The sequence below is a fragment of the Triturus cristatus genome, chromosome 3_2 (genome assembly GCF_964204655.1).
Source record: "Triturus cristatus chromosome 3_2, aTriCri1.1, whole genome shotgun sequence".
In the NCBI taxonomy this organism is placed as follows: domain Eukaryota; kingdom Metazoa; phylum Chordata; class Amphibia; order Caudata; family Salamandridae; genus Triturus; species Triturus cristatus.
The window spans coordinates 208,134,105-208,154,764 of NC_140584.1; the positions used below are offsets into that span (position 1 = coordinate 208,134,105).

At 49.1% G+C, this 20,660-nt stretch overlaps 1 protein-coding gene across 1 annotated transcript; it reads right to left on the reverse strand.

Moving 5' to 3' along the window:
• Positions 1-3,766: 3,766 nt before the first annotated feature.
• CXCR4 (C-X-C motif chemokine receptor 4) lies at positions 3,767-8,652 on the reverse strand. The gene is made up of 2 exons (XM_085647533.1): positions 8,472-8,652; positions 3,767-5,414 (listed from the first exon to the last, which is right to left on the reverse strand). Exons 1-2 carry the CDS (start codon positions 8,484-8,486, stop codon positions 4,338-4,340), a joined length of 1,092 nt encoding a protein of 363 aa, XP_085503659.1. The 5' UTR covers positions 8,487-8,652; the 3' UTR covers positions 3,767-4,337.
• Positions 8,653-20,660: the final 12,008 nt, after the last annotated feature.

A 20,660-nucleotide genomic window follows, 5' to 3' on the forward strand; every position in this document is an offset into this window, starting at 1 on the left:
TCAAAGGTGTGGATGGGCGTAGCCACTCAGCGGGCAGAAGACAGCACAGCTACCTTAAAATTACATTTGATGTTGTTTTTCCTGTGGGACTGCGCTGTGTGATTTTGATCTTTAGAATTCATCTAATTTGACCTCAATGTCCATAAAAAATAAAAATAAATAATATATATCTAGAAAAAACGGGAGTGCTTAAAAACATTCCAATGCACACAAGTAACGCGACATTTGTCAATGATGCCCCTGTTGTTGGAGCAGTGCACTCATTACGTCACGCCTTTTCCAAGCAATTGAGAGTTGCAAATGCCACTATCTCCTAAGATAGGGAGAGCATAAGGGGCCAGGGAGTACAGAAAACAAAATGCAACTGAAATGTGCGTTGAGTGGTTTGGCACTTGGTCTTAAGAAGCAGTTATGGGGGCAATTAAACTCACTCCATAACTCAAATGCATTGAGAGGATGTGGTATAACGACCAGAGCTGCCGACTTTGGAACTGGGGAACCAGATTCGAATCTGGGCGTGGGCTCAACATCCTGTGATTCTGGGCAAATGACTTAATTTCCCCGTGTCTACCAAAAATGAATGTGTCCTTGTTTAATGTAACTGGTGCTCATGTAAAGCGCTCCAATACCTTCTGGTCGAGTTAGCGCTATATAAAATTGCAAGAAAAAAAAATGCTTCCTGTGAGCAGAAAGTAGTGCACATGATGGTGAATAATACAGGCCCTGTCAAGCTGTTGGCTCCTCCCTCTGTTTTTCATGCCCCAAACTGCCGACAACAGCATTGTTCTGCTTGTGTAAGGGCATGTTCTACTCATTGTCTCAGCTTCTTCCTCTTTTCCTCTGAAACACACTACCACTGCCAAGCTAAAGTGAAGGCTACCATTGAATTCATTGGCGAATAACGCTTTTAAAGCAATTAAATGTTGGCCTGCCTCCTGGTATCAGTGCATGTATAGCTCTTTTGAAGCTCTCTCCATACAGTGCAGGCTTAGACTAGCCTGTGATGGGCCTTTGGCCCCCGGGGAAGGACTAGTACACCCACTGGTCTTTTCACCATCTTTTACCAGAATTGTTTATAACAGTGCAGTCACCTTAATTACAAATTGGCCATTGTGTTAGCACACACCAAACTGAGGGGCTTATTTACAAGCCCCCTGCGCTGCCAGTACGTCACTTTTTCACATATTAAAAGTGACGCACCGGCGGCGCAAGGGGCTTGTAAATAAGCCCCTGAATTGATTCCTGGTGCTTACCTATCCCAACCACAGTCGTGTCATTACCCAAACATTACCCTCTTCTCTTCCTGGTTACGGCCTTTTGCAGTGTGGGCATGGTTGAATTGTTTGTTTGTCTGAGTCGATTTGGTTTCCATGCCAGGCTTGAGAGCCAGACCCCCTAGTCGCTGTGTCACTTTTTGCAAACACTTTGGGGCAGATTTACAAGCCCCTTGCGCCACTTTTGCGTTACTTTTAACATGGGAAAAATGACGCAAAAGTGGCGCAAGGGGCTTGTAAATCTGCCCCTTTGTTTAAAGCCTGAACAGCAGCGAAGACCTTCGAAAACGATCCAGTTTCAAAAAGGGATTCTATGTCACCTGCTTCTGGGTGCATTTTGCTCCAGTAAAGTGTTTCTCTTCCACACCCAATACACACACATCAAAGTTGTCTTAAAAACGAAAGATACACTTAATTTCAAAATGACCTAACCTAAATACTGCCGTTGAGGCTTCTACACAGATTTACAAACATTTTGCTCAGGGTTTGCGTCACAAAATTGTTTTTTAATTTACTTTTGAGCGCAAAACGTGTTTTGCAACGGAAAGCTGCCTGAAAGTAACGCAAACCAGTGCAAAGATAGCTCTGCATTTCTCTGTTTCAAGGTGGTGTTCCATGGGCGTTCCCATGCAACCACTCATGGTTTGACACAAAACCATATCTACTAACATTAGTAGACAAAGTTTTGTGCCAAAAAAATGCCACTTTGAACTAGTCGTTAGAAAAAGAAAAGCTTTTATTTCTCCTAAATTTTCCAATCTTACATGTGTGCTGCTCTGTACAGAACGAATATGTGACGTTACAACGCGATCAAAATGATCGCGGAACGTTACATCGCAGTTTTTACAACGCAAGTCGTTACAAGGACATGCGCTGGAGGGCGCTGGATTTAGGAATAGTATGATTTACTATTCCAACACCAGTCTACGTACAATAGGGAAGGTGTTGGAATAGTAAATCATAGTATTCCTTAGGTTAGAGCGCCATCCAGCGCAAGTCGTTACAACGACTTGCGTTGTAATACCTGTGATGTAAAGGCATTGCGATGCGTTGTAATACCCGCAATGTAAAGGCATTGCGATGCAATGCCCGCGTGGTAATGGATGGTTCCCGTACAGAACACATCCAAATTGGGAAAAGTTTTAAAGTTGGTCTAAGCATAGTAATTTGTATGGGAAGGGTTCCTCCCAGTACAAAAACTGTGCAAGACTTATTCACACACCCTTGCACTGTTGTGCAAATGAGTGTGAGTGGCACTCGACTGCTAGATTTTGTGCCAGCACTAGGGAGTGGGGAGAGTGCTGTATCACTGTAGATATAGTACTTTCCTGCTCTCTCCCTGTCATGCAACGTCATGCAGCACCCAAAATTTGGGTCCAGCACTGTGTTCCGTGCCACCTTTGTAAATCTGGGCACTCGTTTCAAGCAGGGGCAGACAAAGGTCCACATTTATGACTCCTTTGCATTGTCCTTCTATCATGCAAGGAGACGCAAAGAAAACACAAAGGCTTAAGTAATATTTACAAAGTCGCGCAAGGCCTGATTTGAGTAGCCCTACGTGGGGTTGTAAAGAAATGTAACACAAGGCAGCTGATTGCGCTGCGTTCTGACACATTTAAACTCGTGGGGTGTTCCATGGGTAGAGTATGGGTGTCCCCATTGATTATTTTTGTGAAGGGCAGTGTCCATTCCTGCACAAAAACAATCCTGCCTGTAACATAGGCACCCTTGCGCTAAGGTGTAATGGGGCCTGTGTTGACGCTAGTTTGCTCACGGTGTGCCATTGCAAAGAGAGAGCAGAAATTCATCATATCTTTGTAAATTTGCAGCATTTGTACTTTCTCCCTTTCACGCAGTGCAGCAACTTTGCTTGCGGCCCTGCGCTGTATGAAGATGTAGTAAATGTGCCCCACAATGCAGAGCGTGACGTGAAACCAGCTTCAGACCTGAAAGAAACACAGACAATGGCGGTCTTTTGAGCGTTGTCTGACTGTTGTTGCCAAGCGTCGCCAGAGAGTGGCTCTGCAGGAAGCTTGCTTTTAAACAAGGAACTCATTTTCCAAACTCGCGGTCATCACGCAAAGCACGTGCAGGCAAGCCTTTGAAGAATGTAATAAGTTGCACAGAACTGGGACTAAAGTTCCTTCCGACCACTTACGTTTTGGCAGTCTGTGCATGGATCTAAGATGCGCTTTTACAGTATTTGTTACAGTTATTAAACCAGCACCTCATCATATTGTATTATTCTTATAGCACCTAGTGCCACAATGTGACAACTTTACTGCGCTGTGTCTGTGTCGTACAGAGCGAAACATTTAGCACAATTCAACAGTACTCCTTTACCGAAGTCGGTAGGAATAATGTCTGTCAGGGTGTAAATGTGTCGTGCAGAACGCACACGTAGCTTTGCAGCATGCCCTCAACCTGCCAGGTTGCCGTGCTAGTTTAGTATCTGCCACTTGAAATTAGCCATGAAAACAAAACTCCAAAAACAGATTCGAGTTTTTTTTTATTAACAAACATCTTATCACAGAGATATTATAGACACAAATAACATTCAGCACTGCTCTTTAGCAGACCCCAGACTGAAAAGTGAACTGTGTAAAGCACCGAATAAAACAGACTTTGGTTATAAGTGCCATAATTTACAGGAGGGGAGTAAACCATGCTGAGTGTAGTGAGAAACTGAGGCCCTAGGGGTGACTTAAAAGAAGGGATTGTAACATAGACGTCAGAAGAGGTGGAGCTGGGCAGCATTGGCTTGGAATACAGTGTACATCACTAAAACAGAGGTCGGCAGGTAGCAGAAACTGAAAAAAACACAAGTATCGACACATTCCGTGACCTAGTCATTGGTCCATAGGCCCCGCCTAGGCCCCTAGATCGACTGACACCAATCATATTTATATAAATAACTCCACACATATTTACATTAGCAACTGAAGTGGGATCGACATGAAGTCCAGCTATATACAAAACACTGTACACAGTGACCAGTCTCTGTTTGTCACTCGGTGGCGTGCAGTCCAAAAGTAACACAGTCCCATGCGGCGCGACTCCGCGTTAACTGGAATGGAAACTCGACGATTCGGACTCTGTCGAGACGGACGAAAGTCCTGCTCGCTTTTTCGACAGTATTTTGAGGCTGGATCCTCTGCTCACTGTGGTGAGGGCGTTCTGAGCGGTGCTCTTGAATTTGGCCCCGAGGAAGGCGTAGAGGATGGGGTTCAGGCAGCAGTGGAAGAAGGCCAAGGCCTCAGTGACGGAGATCCACGTATGCAGGGTGACCTCGAAATCACATGTAATGTCCTTGATCACGCCCAGTTGTATGACGGTGTCAATGCTGAGGGTGATGTAGTAGGGCAACCAGCAGGTAAAGAAGGTGAGGATGAGAATCACGGTCGTCTTCAAGGCTTTGCGCTTCTGTTGGCCTTTGGAGTGGGACAGCTTGGAAATGATGATGCAGTAGCAGATCAAGATGACCAGGCCGGGCAGAATAAACCCTACGGTGAGGTGCACAAACCTAAATCCAACAGTCCACTGTTGCCGCGACTCAAAGGGATAGATGTGGTTGCACTCGTAGGTGCCTTCTTCCATACTAACACTGGCAAATATGAAGTCAGGCACGGTCAGGAGCACAGCCGGCAACCACACGCCGGCGTACACCACCTTCTCAGCCAGCAGCTTCCTCGTACCTTGGCTGTTGGTGGCGTGGACTATCGCCAAGTAGCGGTCTAAACTTATGAAGGCCAAGATCAGGACGCTGCTGTAGAGGTTGACTGTGTAGATGACGTGAACGGCTTTGCAGAGGAACTCTTTCAGATACCACCCTATCACGGCATCTACAGACCAGAAGGGCAAGGTGAAGACAAACAGCAGGTCGGCCACCGACAGGTGCAGCCGGTACTTGTCGGTCATAGTCCTTGACTTCTTCTGGTAGCCCATGACAAGGACAACCAACCCGTTGCCGATGATCCCCATCAGGAAGATGATCGAGTACATGGTGGGCAGGAATATCCGGTTGAAATTGTTGTTCTTGAAGCACGGCTCCTCCAGGTAATCCATGTCACCCGAAGCCATGCCGTCTGTGGTGTTATCCATGTAATCATTGGACATGTTGATGATGAGTTCACCTGAAATCTGACACAAAGCACAACGTATTAAATCCTATAATCTAAAATCTGGAATCAAAGTCATAGCATGAGTAAGTGGTGAGACTGCCAAACTTTATAATCATGCTCAAAACCCATGTTCCCCAAAGCTAAAACAGAACTACATGTGCAACACTCATAACCAAACAAGTGCAATACTGTTCCCATCGCATAGTTTTTTTTTCTAATTCTGCTGATATTGTGGGGGTGGGGTCGTGATTACAATTATGACCATAGCCCTGCATCTAAATGTGGTGTGTTTTATGAAATCCGTTACACTGACTTTTATTTTTGTAACGTTGCCCATGCATCAGACTGAAAGCCTTTCTTTCTTTATAGTTTCTCTACAATTACACAGTTTTAGAGGTGTGGCGTTCTATTTTTCAAAAGTAAGCAATACCATGTACACTTTCTGAAATCCCCCCTCCCCCAACACCAGAAAGTTCTGCCCCACATGAGGTTTACTTCACCAATAGGGGAAGTAAGATGTGTCAAAGTGCAAACCACAGTCAAAAAGAGGGCTGTGAACTGATGACCAAGATCAGGAAACCACCAACCGTCTAGCGACCAATGTATGAAAACGTAAGCGGCTCCACCCTACACAAGTGTGGCATTGGTTTAACCAATAGCGCCGTTCCTCTCTGGTACTTCAAAATCAAACGTTTGCCCGGGTACATTTTGGTTGTGTAACAGTGAGTACATCTGTTTACAGCTCCTGAATTCTGGGCTTAAACTTTTCTCAGTCCAAGCTGCGACGAGGAAAGCTTTTGGTTGCAAACAAAAGGTGATGGAATTCCACCAAGTGCGAAGCTGAATGCGAGCATCTGCGCCTGGTGAATGGGCGGGAGACGGGCCGCTGGACCGCTGCCTGCACACTGGGGCGAGGGTGTTACTTGCACTTACGGTAAATGTGCTTCCAATGGGCCGGTACTGTCCGGTAGGGAGCACCGGCACGTTTTTATTTTTGAGAGGTAGAGTACCAGCACTTCTCAAGACTGATGTAATACTTTTAATTGGAGAGTACCGGCACTTCTCAGGAACAGTAGGTACTCAGATACGGTTGCCTGCACTTCAATTTTCCCGTTTCAAGCACCTGCATTTACCGATATAGAATATTTCCCGAAACCAACACCTTGTTGATCATTTTCAGCTCTACAGCTAGAATAAATACATGGTCGTGGGCAATGGTGGCTGGATAGAGTCCATGGTGCACAGTAACAACCCCCCCCCCCCACACACACAGGCACACACACACACTCTCTCCCGTCTGTTAAGACACTGAAGTCAACAAACATGTTAAGGCAGCGCGTGCAAGCTCTTCACTCTGTGTGGGCCATGCATTTTATCTGAGGTGGGTCGGAAGTCTCCTCTAACAATAAAGAGGTGCCCCTACTTATTAGAACTGCCCAGAGTATGCCTCCCTACAGACTGGCTGCTTAGAGACACAGCTCACCGCTGGAGCTACCTGAACCCGGGAGCAGGCGTCCCCCATTGAGAGGGCACGGGGGGACTATAAACCAGCCCTCTGCCGCCAGGCTCCACCCAAGGGGGCGAGGAGCCTAATCGTCACCCCTTCACTAGACCCCCAGCATGATGTTATACTGGGCACCCCGTGGCACAGCCAATAGCAGAAAAAACACTCACACACAAAAATCACCAACCGCTCAACTTCTTGTCAGAATAATGCAAGCACCTGCAGAACCACCAAGGGGGGCGTGGTGCTACAAAGAAACGTGAGGGAAATTTAAAAGCACAGGAACTCGTGCGGGCGGTGAAACATGAAACGGCAGAGAAGTGATGCTGCGATTGTTTCTTAAATGGGGCATAGAGGCCACGGTTTTACTTAATAACCTGACGTAGGTTTGCTAAGGGTTGTCTGGACGCTCGCTCCGCGCACTTCTACGCTTGTAGCAGTGGGGAAAAAAAGGTCAGAAAATTAGGCTTCATGCTTTCAGCCCTCGCGCAAAACCTTAGTAAATATCCGGTCATATTTTTGTTGTCATGCCCATACTTAACAGGTGTGCTGCAACATCACACAAAGAAAACGTACACCCTACAAAAAATAACGCTCCGATGTAAAACTAGCCACCACTTGGTTTGCCCCTCTCCCAGGTGCCGCCCTTTCCTTTAGACCCGGTGCCACAGGAGCGCACGCACTTCGCCTCGCGCACGAGGAAGGACCGCGCATCTCTCTTCACAATAGTCCACTTTGGTGCCTCTTGATTCGTTCCCCCTTTTAAAGCTTTTGAGAATTGCCACACTGACACTAAGGACCAACATCTCCGCTCCTTCCAATGTGAGCACCGCACAGTGCAAGTTCCACGCGTTCAGGTTTGCGCACACTTCCTGCTCTCCCGCACCCGACAACTGCACTTTTGTATTGTGTATTTGTACAGATCAGTGATCACACCCCGGGGGGAAGGGGGGGGGGGAGGAGCTGTGGCGTGAAATAACAGATGTTTATTGTAACCCAACTCACTACAAGTTTTTTCCACTTTGGAAGGATGAAAGGCTGAAAACAGTTCCGACCCTCTGACCACGATGTCAAACGCAGATTAATGCAGGGTACAGAAGCCATCCGCACCTACAGTAACCGAAACTACACCTGAAAGCGTCGACTATCTATCGGGTGTAACACAATCCCAATCACCTATGCACAATACACAGTGAGGAGTTATGGGTTTGCACCGACCCCTTACCTTCTTCTGGCTCTTGACAGATAGGTACAACAGAAGCTAAAACTAAACTTGGCGGTCTCCAGGGCCACAACAAAAATGCGGCATGAAGACAAACACACGCAACTCTAAACTCGCATAAGAATAACTTACATACACACACAAGGGAAGAAACGACTCACGTGCTAAATAAAGCACAAAACAGTAACACTGGAAGTAGGTAAAGTAAAATGCTCTCTTTCCAGACTGCGTCCATGCATTACGTGCGCATTGACTCCCGATCAAGGGTAGCTATGCGCTACACAAATGTAACAATACACTAGTGTCCACCTCAAGGGGCATAGTCGATATAGTTAAGTAGCTTCGCTTACCTCCACGTTATCCATGATGAATCCTCGGACGGGATCCCACACTTGCCTAGGTGCTCCCAGAAGCACGCGATGTCGCTCAGTGTAACCCACGGTCCTTGCGCCTGCGGTGCAAGGCACACTCAGTCCGTCGCGCGCTGGCGTTTTGTGAACTCACTCCGAGCGCTGCTCTGAACTTGTGCCCGAGCCCGGGTATTCCGCCCTCTTTTAAACATGGGACGTTCGCGCAGTGCGCATGCGCCCGCTGCTGCTGCCAGCCGCGTGCGGAGTATTGACGTCTGTCCGGGGAGTCCCCGGCGTCTCGCACAATAGTCCGACGTTTCTGTTACTAACCTCCTGCTGTTATTCTCCTGCAGCTGGCGCACCACAACCCAACACTTAAAAAAAAAAATGTATTTTCGTTTTCTAGATTACCATCTGTATGTAGCAGGCCGGTACACAAAAGGCATTTTTTCAAACAGTTATCCTGCTTGCTAAAAAGAACCACAGGCAGGGCGTGGTAATCAGCAGGTATTGCCCGCCAGTCAGTTGACGTTTACAGTGCATGTACATAGCAATATTAAAAAAGCATTGGAAAAGCCAACAGATCTGCCCTTTAGGGCCAATTGCTTTTCCAACACCTTTTAGCCATGCCGTGCAGTGTGCACCTTCCTCGATGCTGTACTCTGGTTACAGCCAGTCATCTTATAATAGTTTGTGTTCATACTTAAAATGGTCTTTCTGTCTTTGTTTACTTTAATTAGCAGCCAGGAAAAAATAAAGCAGCCCTAAAATACATTTTGAAGTGTGTTCATCTTATAGTTGCTGATTAAAGTATGTACTGATAACGGGGGGGGGAGGGGGAAATACCAGCGTTAAGTGGCTTTCCTGTTTTTTGTACCAGCTGAGATGATGTACAAGAATGGTCATGCCGGTAAAAAAAACACAGCCAGGTGGCAACCCTAGCTCTGCAGCATGGGTAAGTAAGAAATACTGAGTCAATTTGTAATCAAGCAATTTAACAAAATGATGCAACATATTTTTTGTTTGCACATCTAACTCAGATCAGCAAATAATAAGAAAAAAGCGCTCACAACCGTTTGTTTTTTCAAAAACAGGTGGGAGCACTGCCATCTTGAATCATGGGCTCGCTGAGCAGTTGCCCGGGGGCCCCAAGAGCACAGGGGCCCCATGCAGACCAGAATGTAACACTCGTTTTCTGTTAAACATTTGTATTCCTGTGAGTGGTTGTGTAGGCAGGGCCCAGTGCACTGCGTTGTCCAGGGTCCTATAAAGCTGTTAAGATGGCCCTGGGTGGGAGGGCTCTACATTGGTCATTTTGTTGGCAAATGCATGGGGTTTGGATGCTTTGCAGGTGGAAGTGCGCCTTTTTAACTTTCTTAAGTGGGATCATCTTACTTCGTAGTAAAATGTTGTTATGACCCAATATTTTGACTACTTAAATGTGTCAGAAATATTTCTAAACTGTGCTTATGTGGCATTCTTTATTGATGCATCAAAATAGGGTCTACCACGAATGCCACATAGGCGTGGGCTAGAGATCTTCATTGTTATTTTAGGTTGCTTTGGGTTGGCATGGAAGGGGTGATTGACCTTCTGTCAGAGTGAACGAGCCAACCCAGGAGTTTGGGTGGCTAGGTAACCAGTGCACTCCCGAGGATGTGTTGGTCTGGAGCATTTAGGTTTCCCACAAGAGCCAGGAAGGCAAAAGAAAACTAGTGGGTCTGTGTGATGGAAATTCATACTGATAGATTTTTAGGCCCAGAAAGAGGAGGTGAAAAGCTGAAGAAGAACTGATAAGTCTACAAGATGAAAAGTTAGACCACTAGGTTCAGGGTGAGAAGAAGGTGCAATAGGTCTCGGATAAGAAAGGATGAATTGGTAGCTTCAGGAAGGGAAAGGCGACTGATGGATCCATGAAATTAAAAGTTAGACTGTCAGGGACATGTAGGCCCAGTGAAAGGACCAGTAGCTACAGAAGGGAGAGGGACTGATAGGACCAAAAGATGGAAATTTGGGCCAGTAAGGACCTGTATGTCTGTGAAGAGCAGGGTACTGTATGCCTGTAGACTGTATGTCTGTGTAGAGGGGGAGCACTGTATGCCAGCAAAGAGGAGGGAATGTATGTCTGGGAAGAGTGGGGGACTCTATGTCTGTGTGGAGGGGGGCTGCACGCCTGGAAGAGCAGGTGACTGTAGGCCTATGTAGAGGGGGGGACTCTATGTCTGTGTGGAGGGGGGCTGCACGCCTGGAAGAGCAGGTGACTGTAGGCCTATGTAGAGGGGGGGACTCTATGTCTGTGTGGAGGGGGGCTGCACGCCTGGAAGAGCAGGTGACTGTAGGCCTATGTAGAGGGGGGACTATGTCTGGGAAGAGTGGGGGCTGCACGCCTGGAAGAGCAGGTGACTGTAGGCCTATGTATAGGGGGGGCTGTATGTCTGGGAAGAGCGGGGGCTGCAAGCCTGCAAGAGCAGGTGACTGTAGGCCTATGTAGAGGGGGGGACTCTATGTCTGTGTGGAGGGGGGCTGCACGCCTGGAAGAGCAGGTGACTGTAGGCCTATGTAGAGGGGGGACTGTATGTCTGGGAAGAGCGGGGGCTGCACGCCTGCAAGAGCAGGTGACTGTAGGCCTATGTAGAGGGGGGACTGTATGTCTGGGAAGAGCGGGGGGCTGCATGCCTGGGTAGAGCGGGGCTGGCGCAGAGAGGTGGTGAAGGATGGCTGGTAATTCCGGGAGATGGACAGTTGACCTGTAGATTCATGAACAGAAGGACCGCAGTAGGTAAGGGATCGGAGAGGATGGGCTGATAGGTCATAGGTGGCTTAGGAAGACTGGCAGGTGAGGAGGGTGGCTAGAGGCTGGATAATAAGGAAGGGTCAGTAGGCTCTATGAGGGGGGTCAGTGGGCTCAAGTGGGTTTTGAGTTTAAAGGTTGCGAAGGAGAGGGGGTAATAACATTTATGAATGAATTCTTGGTTTAGTGCATTTTTGTGGCCTAGTTGCACAGACCTAAAATACTGAAATCTGTTCACACATGATTTAGGGGGGTCACCCTGGCTGACACAAAAGTGCATCTTTCAATTACTCAAAATGATGTGTCCCTAATATACAACTCAATGGTACTCATTCTGCCAGTGTCACGAAGATGAGAGGTGAATTCAAAGGGGTTAAACCAACAGCGCAGATAAATATTTTCACAGGTCTTCTGTCTTCTACCCATCATCCAGTTGAATTTGAATCCGTTTTGTTGTGCTCTGTAAAGCTCTCCGATGCTCTAAAACCTGTTATATAAAGGCATTTCAATGAAATAATTATATTAGTCTCCAGACAAGGTCCTGTTTTCTGCCCTCTTCCATGGATCTCCAGTCTCCACTGTTCGATTTTACTTTTTAGATGATGAAGTGCACCTTTTGAACAGAAGGAGTGCAATTTTAATTCGTCTGTAGAAGACAAGAGACCGAAACATCTTTCCAGAGTTCGGGGGTTGTTGGTCTGGATAAGAGACCAAACCATCTTTCCAGAGTTCGGGGGTTGTTGGTTTGGATAAGAGACCAAACCATCTTTCCAGAGTTCGGGGGTTGTTGGTTTGGATAAGAGACCGAACCATTTTTCCAGAGTTCCGGGGTTGTTGGTTTGGATAAGAGACCGAACCATCTTTCCAGAGACTCGGTGGTTGGTTTGGATATGAGACCGAACCATCTTTCCAGAGTCTCAGGGTGGTCGGTTTGGATAGTGTTGTGAGCTTTAAGAACGCATATTAATAGTATATTTTAAAACAGAAGTTGACATTTAGAGGGAGTCAAGAAAAATGCCAAACATAAAAAGGGAACCAATTGACCTCTGGAACATATTCTTGAAATGCGTGGGAAACGCACGAGGAGAAACTGCTTCTAAATGTTGAAATTCTGCCTAAAAGTACAGAACAGCGGCACCTATAGGTGAGAAGGAGGCCAATGCAGCCTCTAGATGGAAGGCGCTGTCCACCTTTTCCGTTTAGTAGTCTAGATGGAGTGAGTTGGGCAGGACAATCGAAACTGAAAATGTGGTTTTCATTTCCAGTTTAAAAGTAGTTCATTCTATTAAAATAACAGAAGATGAGAAATATCATATTTAAATCTCGCAACTATTTTAGACCAAAAGGCCTTTATGGCGATTCATGGTCTAAAAAACAAAAACATTCCGCACTTCAAAGATTAACACTTCGGTGCACATAGTTGTTTACCGTTATACTTAAATATATAAACCTTACAGCGACTAGGGAACCAAAATTAGAGTAGTTAAAAAGAACTGTGTGGTGAACATTTATACCAAAAAAAAGTATTGAAAGTATCAGTTAGTGATTGCAATATTTTTCGGCATGCTGTTTTTCTGTTTTCTAAGTGTTTAAGTGGCATCGAAGCAGGGCACATGTTATGCTGTTTTAGTCTTTTCTTTGTTCTTAGCTTGCCCGGTCCCAGCTTAGTGAGTTTACAAATCTGCTTCCTTTTCCTGTAGGTGTGTTTTTGTGCACAATTAAAGGAGGGCGCTGTTTATTCCGGTTGCCCACCGGCTGTTCATATAGTTTATCTGCTGAGACAAGTCCGTTTAGTATGCGGTACTTCGTGCATGCCTGCAGCTTGTGACAGCACAGTGTTCTCAGGTAAGATAACAAGCATTGGCATAGCCAATAGGTCTCGCCTTTGGGACCTTATAAGTGTTTTGCCATGCAACAGTTGCATAACTAAATAATTATAAGGTCCCAAAAGCGAGACCTATTGGCTATGCAAAGCGGCCGCGAAAGTGATCGCGATCACGATCAAACATCAAAGCGGCCGTGCGGCCGCGAAAGTGAAAGTAAGCACAGTAAAGCGCGGTGCGCGCGCCCACGCACATGCACTGTAGCTCTAGACTGTCCTGGTAGCACTTTTTGGAGCCCTCTCAATAAGTCTCGCCAGACCAGCGCATGCGCTGGGTCAGGCGAGACCTAAAAATGATGGGGCACAGAATTGCGTCCTTCCAGAAGCATACAAGCATACTTCTGAGAGAGGGGGGGGGGATGTGGCCTAATGGCCATACCTGCGGACTTTGGAGCTGGGGAACTAGGTTCCAGCCTCGGCGTGGGCTCAACATCCTGTGATTCTGGGCACATCACTTAACCTCCCTATGCCTACCCAAAAATGTACGTGTCCTTGTGTAATGTAATTGGTGCTCCTGTAAAGCGCTCGAGTCGAGTTCGCCCTGTATAAAAGTGCAAAAAAAACAAACTGATAACAATATAAGTCACAAGTGACTTCTACGTCCATGTGAACTCTAGTCAATGCGGCATGCCCATTGGTTTTTTTTGCAAAAATATATACATTGCGAACTCGACCCGAAGGTCCTGGAGCATTTTTCTTGTCAACGCTGGGAGATAGTCGTTCTATATAATACACACCCAAACTGTAAACATGTCACCCCCTTCTTTACCTCAATGTGCAAGATCTATGTGTAATTCCTCTCTCCTTAAACCATACTTGCATATATACATGGCTGCTGGAATCATGAAATTCTGCGGCCGATGCATTTTTTGCATAAGTATGGATTTGCTGCCTTTGCCACATAATTCACCATATACTGCGTGATCTGCAGATTGAAAAACCCTAAATGGTTTCTAGCTCAAACGGATCAAAAGATACTAAACCTTGGGCGACAGGTGTTCCCATGCAGTGGAAAGTCCTTTGGTAAGGTTGACTGGTCATCTTTCAATTGCTTAGTGCTGTATTTCGGTTTTAAGCTGGTGCTAAAAAGGGGAAATCTTTGCACATATAGTGTTACCATGTGTAAAAATTACAAAATAATAAAGTAATACTACCACATAATGTGCTGCATTATGCATCATAATTTGCCTTTTCTTGCCACATAAATTAGTCCACCCTGCAACATAATTTGATTCTCTCCTGCCACATAATTCTATTTGCCCTGCATAAAACGAAATCACTTCCATTTACCTTCTTTCACTATCCCCAGCAAAAAAGAAAAACTGAAAATGCTGCCATTCAGCATCCTAAATCAAATCTGCCGATGCGAATTAAAATAGCATACCAATTTCACCACTCCACCATCAGGGTTGCTGGCTAACTAACACAACCCCCACCCAACCCCCCCAAATGAGACACAAGACAGACACTGGGGAGTAATGGAGTAAAACTCGAGATCTGGAATCCACCGCACGTTTCAACGGTGAGCGTTCAACACATCGAGCCAGCCCGCTCAGCGTGGCTCACCTTGGCTGTGTGGGGATCTTCATAGCACAAATATATTATCTTCGTCCACTGATTCCTGTTAAAAGGCACCGCATCGACATCTATAGAATCGTTTAGAGTGTTGTTAAGTTCATTAGGATCGTGATTGTGTAGGGCTTATTGTAAATATCATTATTGTACTATCACAGTTGTTATTTCTCTCCGCGGGGTGCACGCGAGATTTGCATTTGCTCCTGGGGGTGTGTTTGCCTGTAGCTTCACATGTTGAGGCCTAGTGCCGCACGGCCTCATGGGGCCTCCCTGCCCCGCCCCCTGTGAGATGAGGCCCCCATATGGCCTTGTCTCCTGTCTCCTGTCTCGTGCCTGTCTGTGGGTGAATGAATTACAAAGTGTGACGAGGGGGAGGGGACCCCAGGCGCTCGACGGGGGCTGTGAATTTACATTCTGCAAGTGCCCCTGAATGGATCTTTCTTAATTATGTTTTTTTCGCAAGCCTCAAACAGAAAGCTAACCGATATTACACAAAGGCACAATATTCATGCCCCCATATGTTTGTAAAGATACGTTTTTGGTTTGGAACAGGAAAACAAAGAGAATTTTTCAATCCCACTATTAATTAAAACAGCGGAACCCATTATTATTTAATGATTTCCCATTTTGCTAAATAAGTAATGGAATAACCCACGCAACTCCAAATTGTGGCTCGTTTATAACCAGAGAAACTGGGGAGAGGACTTTGGTGCTGAAAATCAGGGTTCGAGACTCGGGGTCGCGTCCACATCCTGTGATTCTGGGCAAATAATTTAATCTCCCCGTGCTTGAATGTGTAATGTAAATAAATACGGTACTCATGTAAAGCGCTCCATTGCCTTCGGGTCGAGTTCGCGCTATATAAATATGCACAAAAAAAGAAGGAAAAAAAGTGTCAGGAGTTTATTATTCATTTGTGACGCAATCACGGCTTACTCGCTGTCCCTGCGCATATTTTTTTTCGCAGTTTCTGATTTGATCTTTTACGGAAGGCTGTTCAGACTTCATTAAACAAGAACTCAGACATACCAGGAGTTCTCTTGTCACAAAGCTCAAACATTCAACAGAGAAAGGGTCCCCAGTAAAAAAACATAGAGGTTTCCCCTGCCTACATCGAGGAAATTCAGCCAGTATTTTTCTCCGGTTTTCTGCGTTCACAGCCTAGATTTACAGAGTGACCGTCCATCTTGTTCCAGACATGCAGCGGGTTTAGAATAATGTGGTTAAAGGTAGAAGGGTTAGAGGGTCAAGTGTATATGGTTAACCCTTATGATTGCATTTGTTTAATGTCCCAGGTGGAGATGTGTTTATCTCAAGCTGCGTTGTAGGGTATTAAGTTATTTTAGCTTATCTTTACCAGAAAAAATCGAAGTGTTGCTTTTTTCAGTTACATTGAACTTAATTAATTTAAATGAAATGCACTTCAATTTCATGTGATTCAGTTATAAGCCTTCAAAGTGATCTGATGCATATCTTGGTGAAAAATCAAACTGACACGTTGCAACCTGTATTGCTGTGCGTGCGTGTAGCGCCTTCTCGTTAGTGTAATGGCGGTGCATCGATCCCATTTATGCAAATCACTGCTTCGCCGTCTTGGAAATCATTGGCTTTTTCACCTAAAACGAGAGGCGCAGAGTTTGATCCTAATGTAGTCCTACTTCTGTTTCAAGGTCTGTGTCTGGAAGCCTTGTTCTAAGCTGCTCTAACACTGGATAGATGGAGTTACGGGCCAAGGCAACGATCCCTCCCTAGCACTCTTCCCTCTTTCCATTAATCACTGAGCCCATTACCTCCCATCCCTCCTTCACCATCATTCTTAACCAATGAGGTTCCCTTACCTTCAATAGACCCACTCTTCCTCAATCAAAATGCCCCCGGCCCCTCCTCGTCCTGTTCTTTTTTGTCTCCCAGGAGACTTCACGGCAGAGCCTGGGGGGGCTTAAATGTTATTTTCCCGCCAGGAGCCCTGGCAGCCATTTTCTGGCTTGGCAAAAATGTGGTGTGGTGCATCAGTGGTGTGGTAACGGAGCCACCCGGCCCGTTCCAGCACGCTGTTCACGCACCCACGCACCCGGAGGGCGGGCACGCCCGACGGTATAAATAAAGGGGCGCGAGACCGCTCGTGGTCTTCGGCCCACACAGTAACCCCTGCTGTCGTGTCCTCATTTGTCCTGCTGTACCCCCCATGTCCCTAGGCCTCCCATACCCCCACGTGCCACCGAAGAACACTACATTGGCGACGAGGGCGGAGCCTACCCGCGCCTCGCCTCTCCGGCACTGACAACTTGCCTGGGGGGGTGCCCGGCGCTCTCCGCAGAGGCGGAACGTGGAGGACCTCGCCGCGCGCGTCCTCGCGCTGGAGGGCAGCTGGCGCTCTGCAGGTGAGCTCGTGGCTGGCTCTGACTCTGCCGGGGAAGGCCCCGAAGGCAGTGTGCAGCGGAGGGCGTCCTCAGCGGTGCCTGAGGGGGAGTGATACTACTAAAGCTCATCACAGAGAAAAAAAAAAAAGAAACAGAAAACCGGCAGGTCTCGCCTACGCGCAGCATCCAAGGGGGAGAGAGACTAATAAAGCACATCATAAGAGAAAAAAAAACCCGGCAGGTCTCGCCTACGCGCAGCATCCAAAGCAGCGCAGGTCTCGCCCACGCGCAGCATCAGCAGCAGCAGAGGTCTCGCCTGGACACCTGCCACGCAGCGACGGTCTGGGGGCGCGAGCAGTGAGGGGTGACGAACATGCTGACCCCGGCCCCCAGCGGAAGTGGCACGGCGCAGCAGCCTCCGCCGGCAGCCGCCGCGCAGCCCGCGGCCGCCGCGCCTGGACACAGCGCGGTGGCCCCGCTGCCGCCATTCAGCGGATTGTCGGACCCCTCCACGGCGGCAGTGCGGTGGCGGTCATGGATCGGACGGCTGGAGCACTATTTTGTCGGAGTGCGGGAGACGGACAACACGGTCAAGAGATCTCTCCTCATGTGCTACGGTGGTGAAGAGCTGTACGACCTCTTCGAAACTCTGCCGGACCGGGGGAACGACGACGACTATGCGGGCGCCATAAGGGCCCGGAACCGCCATTTTGATCCCCAAACGAACCCCGATTTCGAGTGGTTTAAGCTTCGCCAGGCGCGACAGGAAGAAAACGAAAGCATTGACGTCTTCTATGCACGCCTGCGGAAACTCTCGCTGTCCTGTGTGCTGCCAGACCAGAGGGCAGAGATTCGGGCTCAACTCATACAAGGGTGCAGGTCGGTCCCGTTGCGACGTCTCATCCTGCGGGAGCCAGGCATCTCCCTTGACAACATCCTGGTCCTAGGCCGGTCTCACGAGCTGTCCAATGCTCGGGCGGATGCGATGGAGGCGGCCCTCAATCGGCCGGCGACTGCCCCGAAACCGCCAGGGGTCAAGGAAGAGAGAGTGGACGCGCTGCAGAAGCGACCGAATCAACAGCGAGGAGCCGCGAGGGCTCCACAGGGCAGCACGTGTGGCAACTGCGGCCTAGGTCACCCACCTGGCGGCCGGTGCGTCGCAATGGGACAGACATGCCTGAAGTGCGGCCGAGCGAACCACTTTGCGAAGGTCTGCAGAAGTGGCCGAAGGGGGCGCGGTGGTGCTTCCGGCCCACGTGGGGCAACGGCGCGTGTACACCAACTGACCGCGGAGGAATCCGCCGCCCTGCGTGAAAACTCCAAGCCAGAGTTCGATGAAGAGGGAGAAGAAGAGGAAGTATTCTTCGTGTCGTTCGTAGGCCGAGAAGGCACGAGGAGAAGACCGCCGCCCATGTGTGACATCATGGTGGCCGGGTCCCCGGTGAGTGCTCTCATTGACACGGGGGCGTCGGTGAACGTCATGGACAGCTGCCAGTATGAGAGGTTGTCGCCACGCCCACCCCTGAGACCCTCCAAAGCCCAAATTTTCACGTACGACAGTGACCGGCCACTGTCTCTGCGAGGGGTGATCGACGTTGAAGTCGTCAGCGAAGGCCGGAAGTTGGCCACGACATTCCACGTGGCGGAAGGCAAGAGGGGCACCCTGCTGAGCTGCCACACCGCCGAAGATCTGGCGCTGGTATTCTTCGCAAATCAGGTGCACGATCTGCATGCAAGGGAGATACTGAAGGACTTTCCGATGCTGTTTCAAGGTCTAGGATGCCTACGCGGAAAGCAGTTCAGACTACACGTGGACCCGACGGTCCGGCCCATGGCGCTGCGTCACCGGAGAATACCATTCCTCCTGCGACCACAGGTAGAAGAGGAGTTGCAAAAATTGGAAGACTTGGGGGTGATTGAGAAGGTATCGGGTCCGACCCCGTGGGTGTCCCCCCTGGTCGTGGCGCCCAAACCCAAGCAGCCCGGCGCCATCCGACTGTGTGTAGACATGCGCCTCCCAAACAAGGCAGTCAAGCGCGAAAGACACCTCACGCCCACCATGGACGATATTGTGGCCGACCTCAACGGCGCGCAGTGGTTCACGAAATTGGACCTCAACGCGGGGTACCACCAGCTTGAACTCCACCCCGACAGCCGCAACATAACCACCTTCTCCACCCACGTTGGCCTGCGGAGGTATAAGCGGCTGAGCTTCGGAATCTCGTCAGCGGCCGAAGTTTTCCAAAACGCCATACGGGAGACTCTCTCGGGTCTCCAGGGAGTCATCAACCTAAGTGACGACATTCTGGTGTTCTCACGAACTCTGGAAGAACACCATCGGCATCTGCGTGACACGCTGCAGCGGCTAGCGGATAGTGGACTCACCCTGCACGAGGCCAAGTGCTCCTTCTACCAGGAGTCGGTCGAATTCTTCGGCTACATCTTCTCGAGGGAAGGCCTGAGAGTGGATCCGAAGAAAGCGGTAGCGATCCGCGCTGCCCCGAGGCCCACATCTGCCACCGAGGTCAGGAGCTTCCTGGGGATGGCAACCTACTGCGGGCGGTTCATTCCCAATCTGGCGTCCCTGTCGGAGCCGCTCCGGCTTCTCACGAAGAGTGGTCATCCGTGGACCTGGACGGCCAAGGAAGACATGGCGTTCCAAGCGGTCAAGGACGCGCTGATCGATGACAAGGTGATGGCGTACTTCAGGCCCCACCGGCGGACAGAGGTGGTGGTGGACGCGAGCCCCGTGGGGCTGGGCGCGGTCCTGATGCAGGAGACGGAGGCGAAAGAATGGGTCCCGACCGCGTATGCCAGCAGGGCTCTGACGGCTACGGAGATGAGGTACGCGCAGATCGAGCGGGAGGCGCTGGCCATCAAGTGGGCCTGCCAACATTTCCATCTCTACCTGTATGGGCACGACTTCCGGGTGGTCACCGACCACAAGCCCCTGGTTCCGCTCTTCGCTGGCACGGCGAGGCTAGGGCCCCCGAGGATCGAGAGGTGGGCGGTCCAGTTACAAGCCTACCGATTTGAGGTCGTGTTCCGACCCGGGGCCAGCAACCCAGCGGACTTCCTGTCCCGCCACCCGGAGCCGGTGTGCCCTGATCAGGCGGATGAGGCGGAGACGGAGGAGTTCGTCCGACTAGTGTCACAAGCTGCATGCCCGGTGGCACTCACGTTGGAAGACATCGGCAAAGCCACGGAACTGGACGACTGCCTCGTGAAGGTGAAGCGCACGCTGGCGACCCACCACTGGCGGAACTTCCTGGATGGAGTGCAGGCCCTCACCGAAGAGGAGAAAGTGTATCGACAGCAGGTGTGGAACGCGCGGAGTGAACTCAGCGAGGGGCCGCACGGCGTGGTCCTGCGAGGAGCAACCCTCGTCATTCCGATGAGTCTCCAAGGAGAGGTGGTCAGGTTGGCACATCAAGGGCATCAAGGCATCTCCAAGACCAAGGCAAGGCTGCGGAGCAAGGTGTGGTTCCCGCGGATGGACGCGCTGGTTGAGGAAGCCATCCGCAGCTGTCACTCGTGCAACATCACGGGGGGGGAGCCGACGCCTCACCCAGTGATCACGG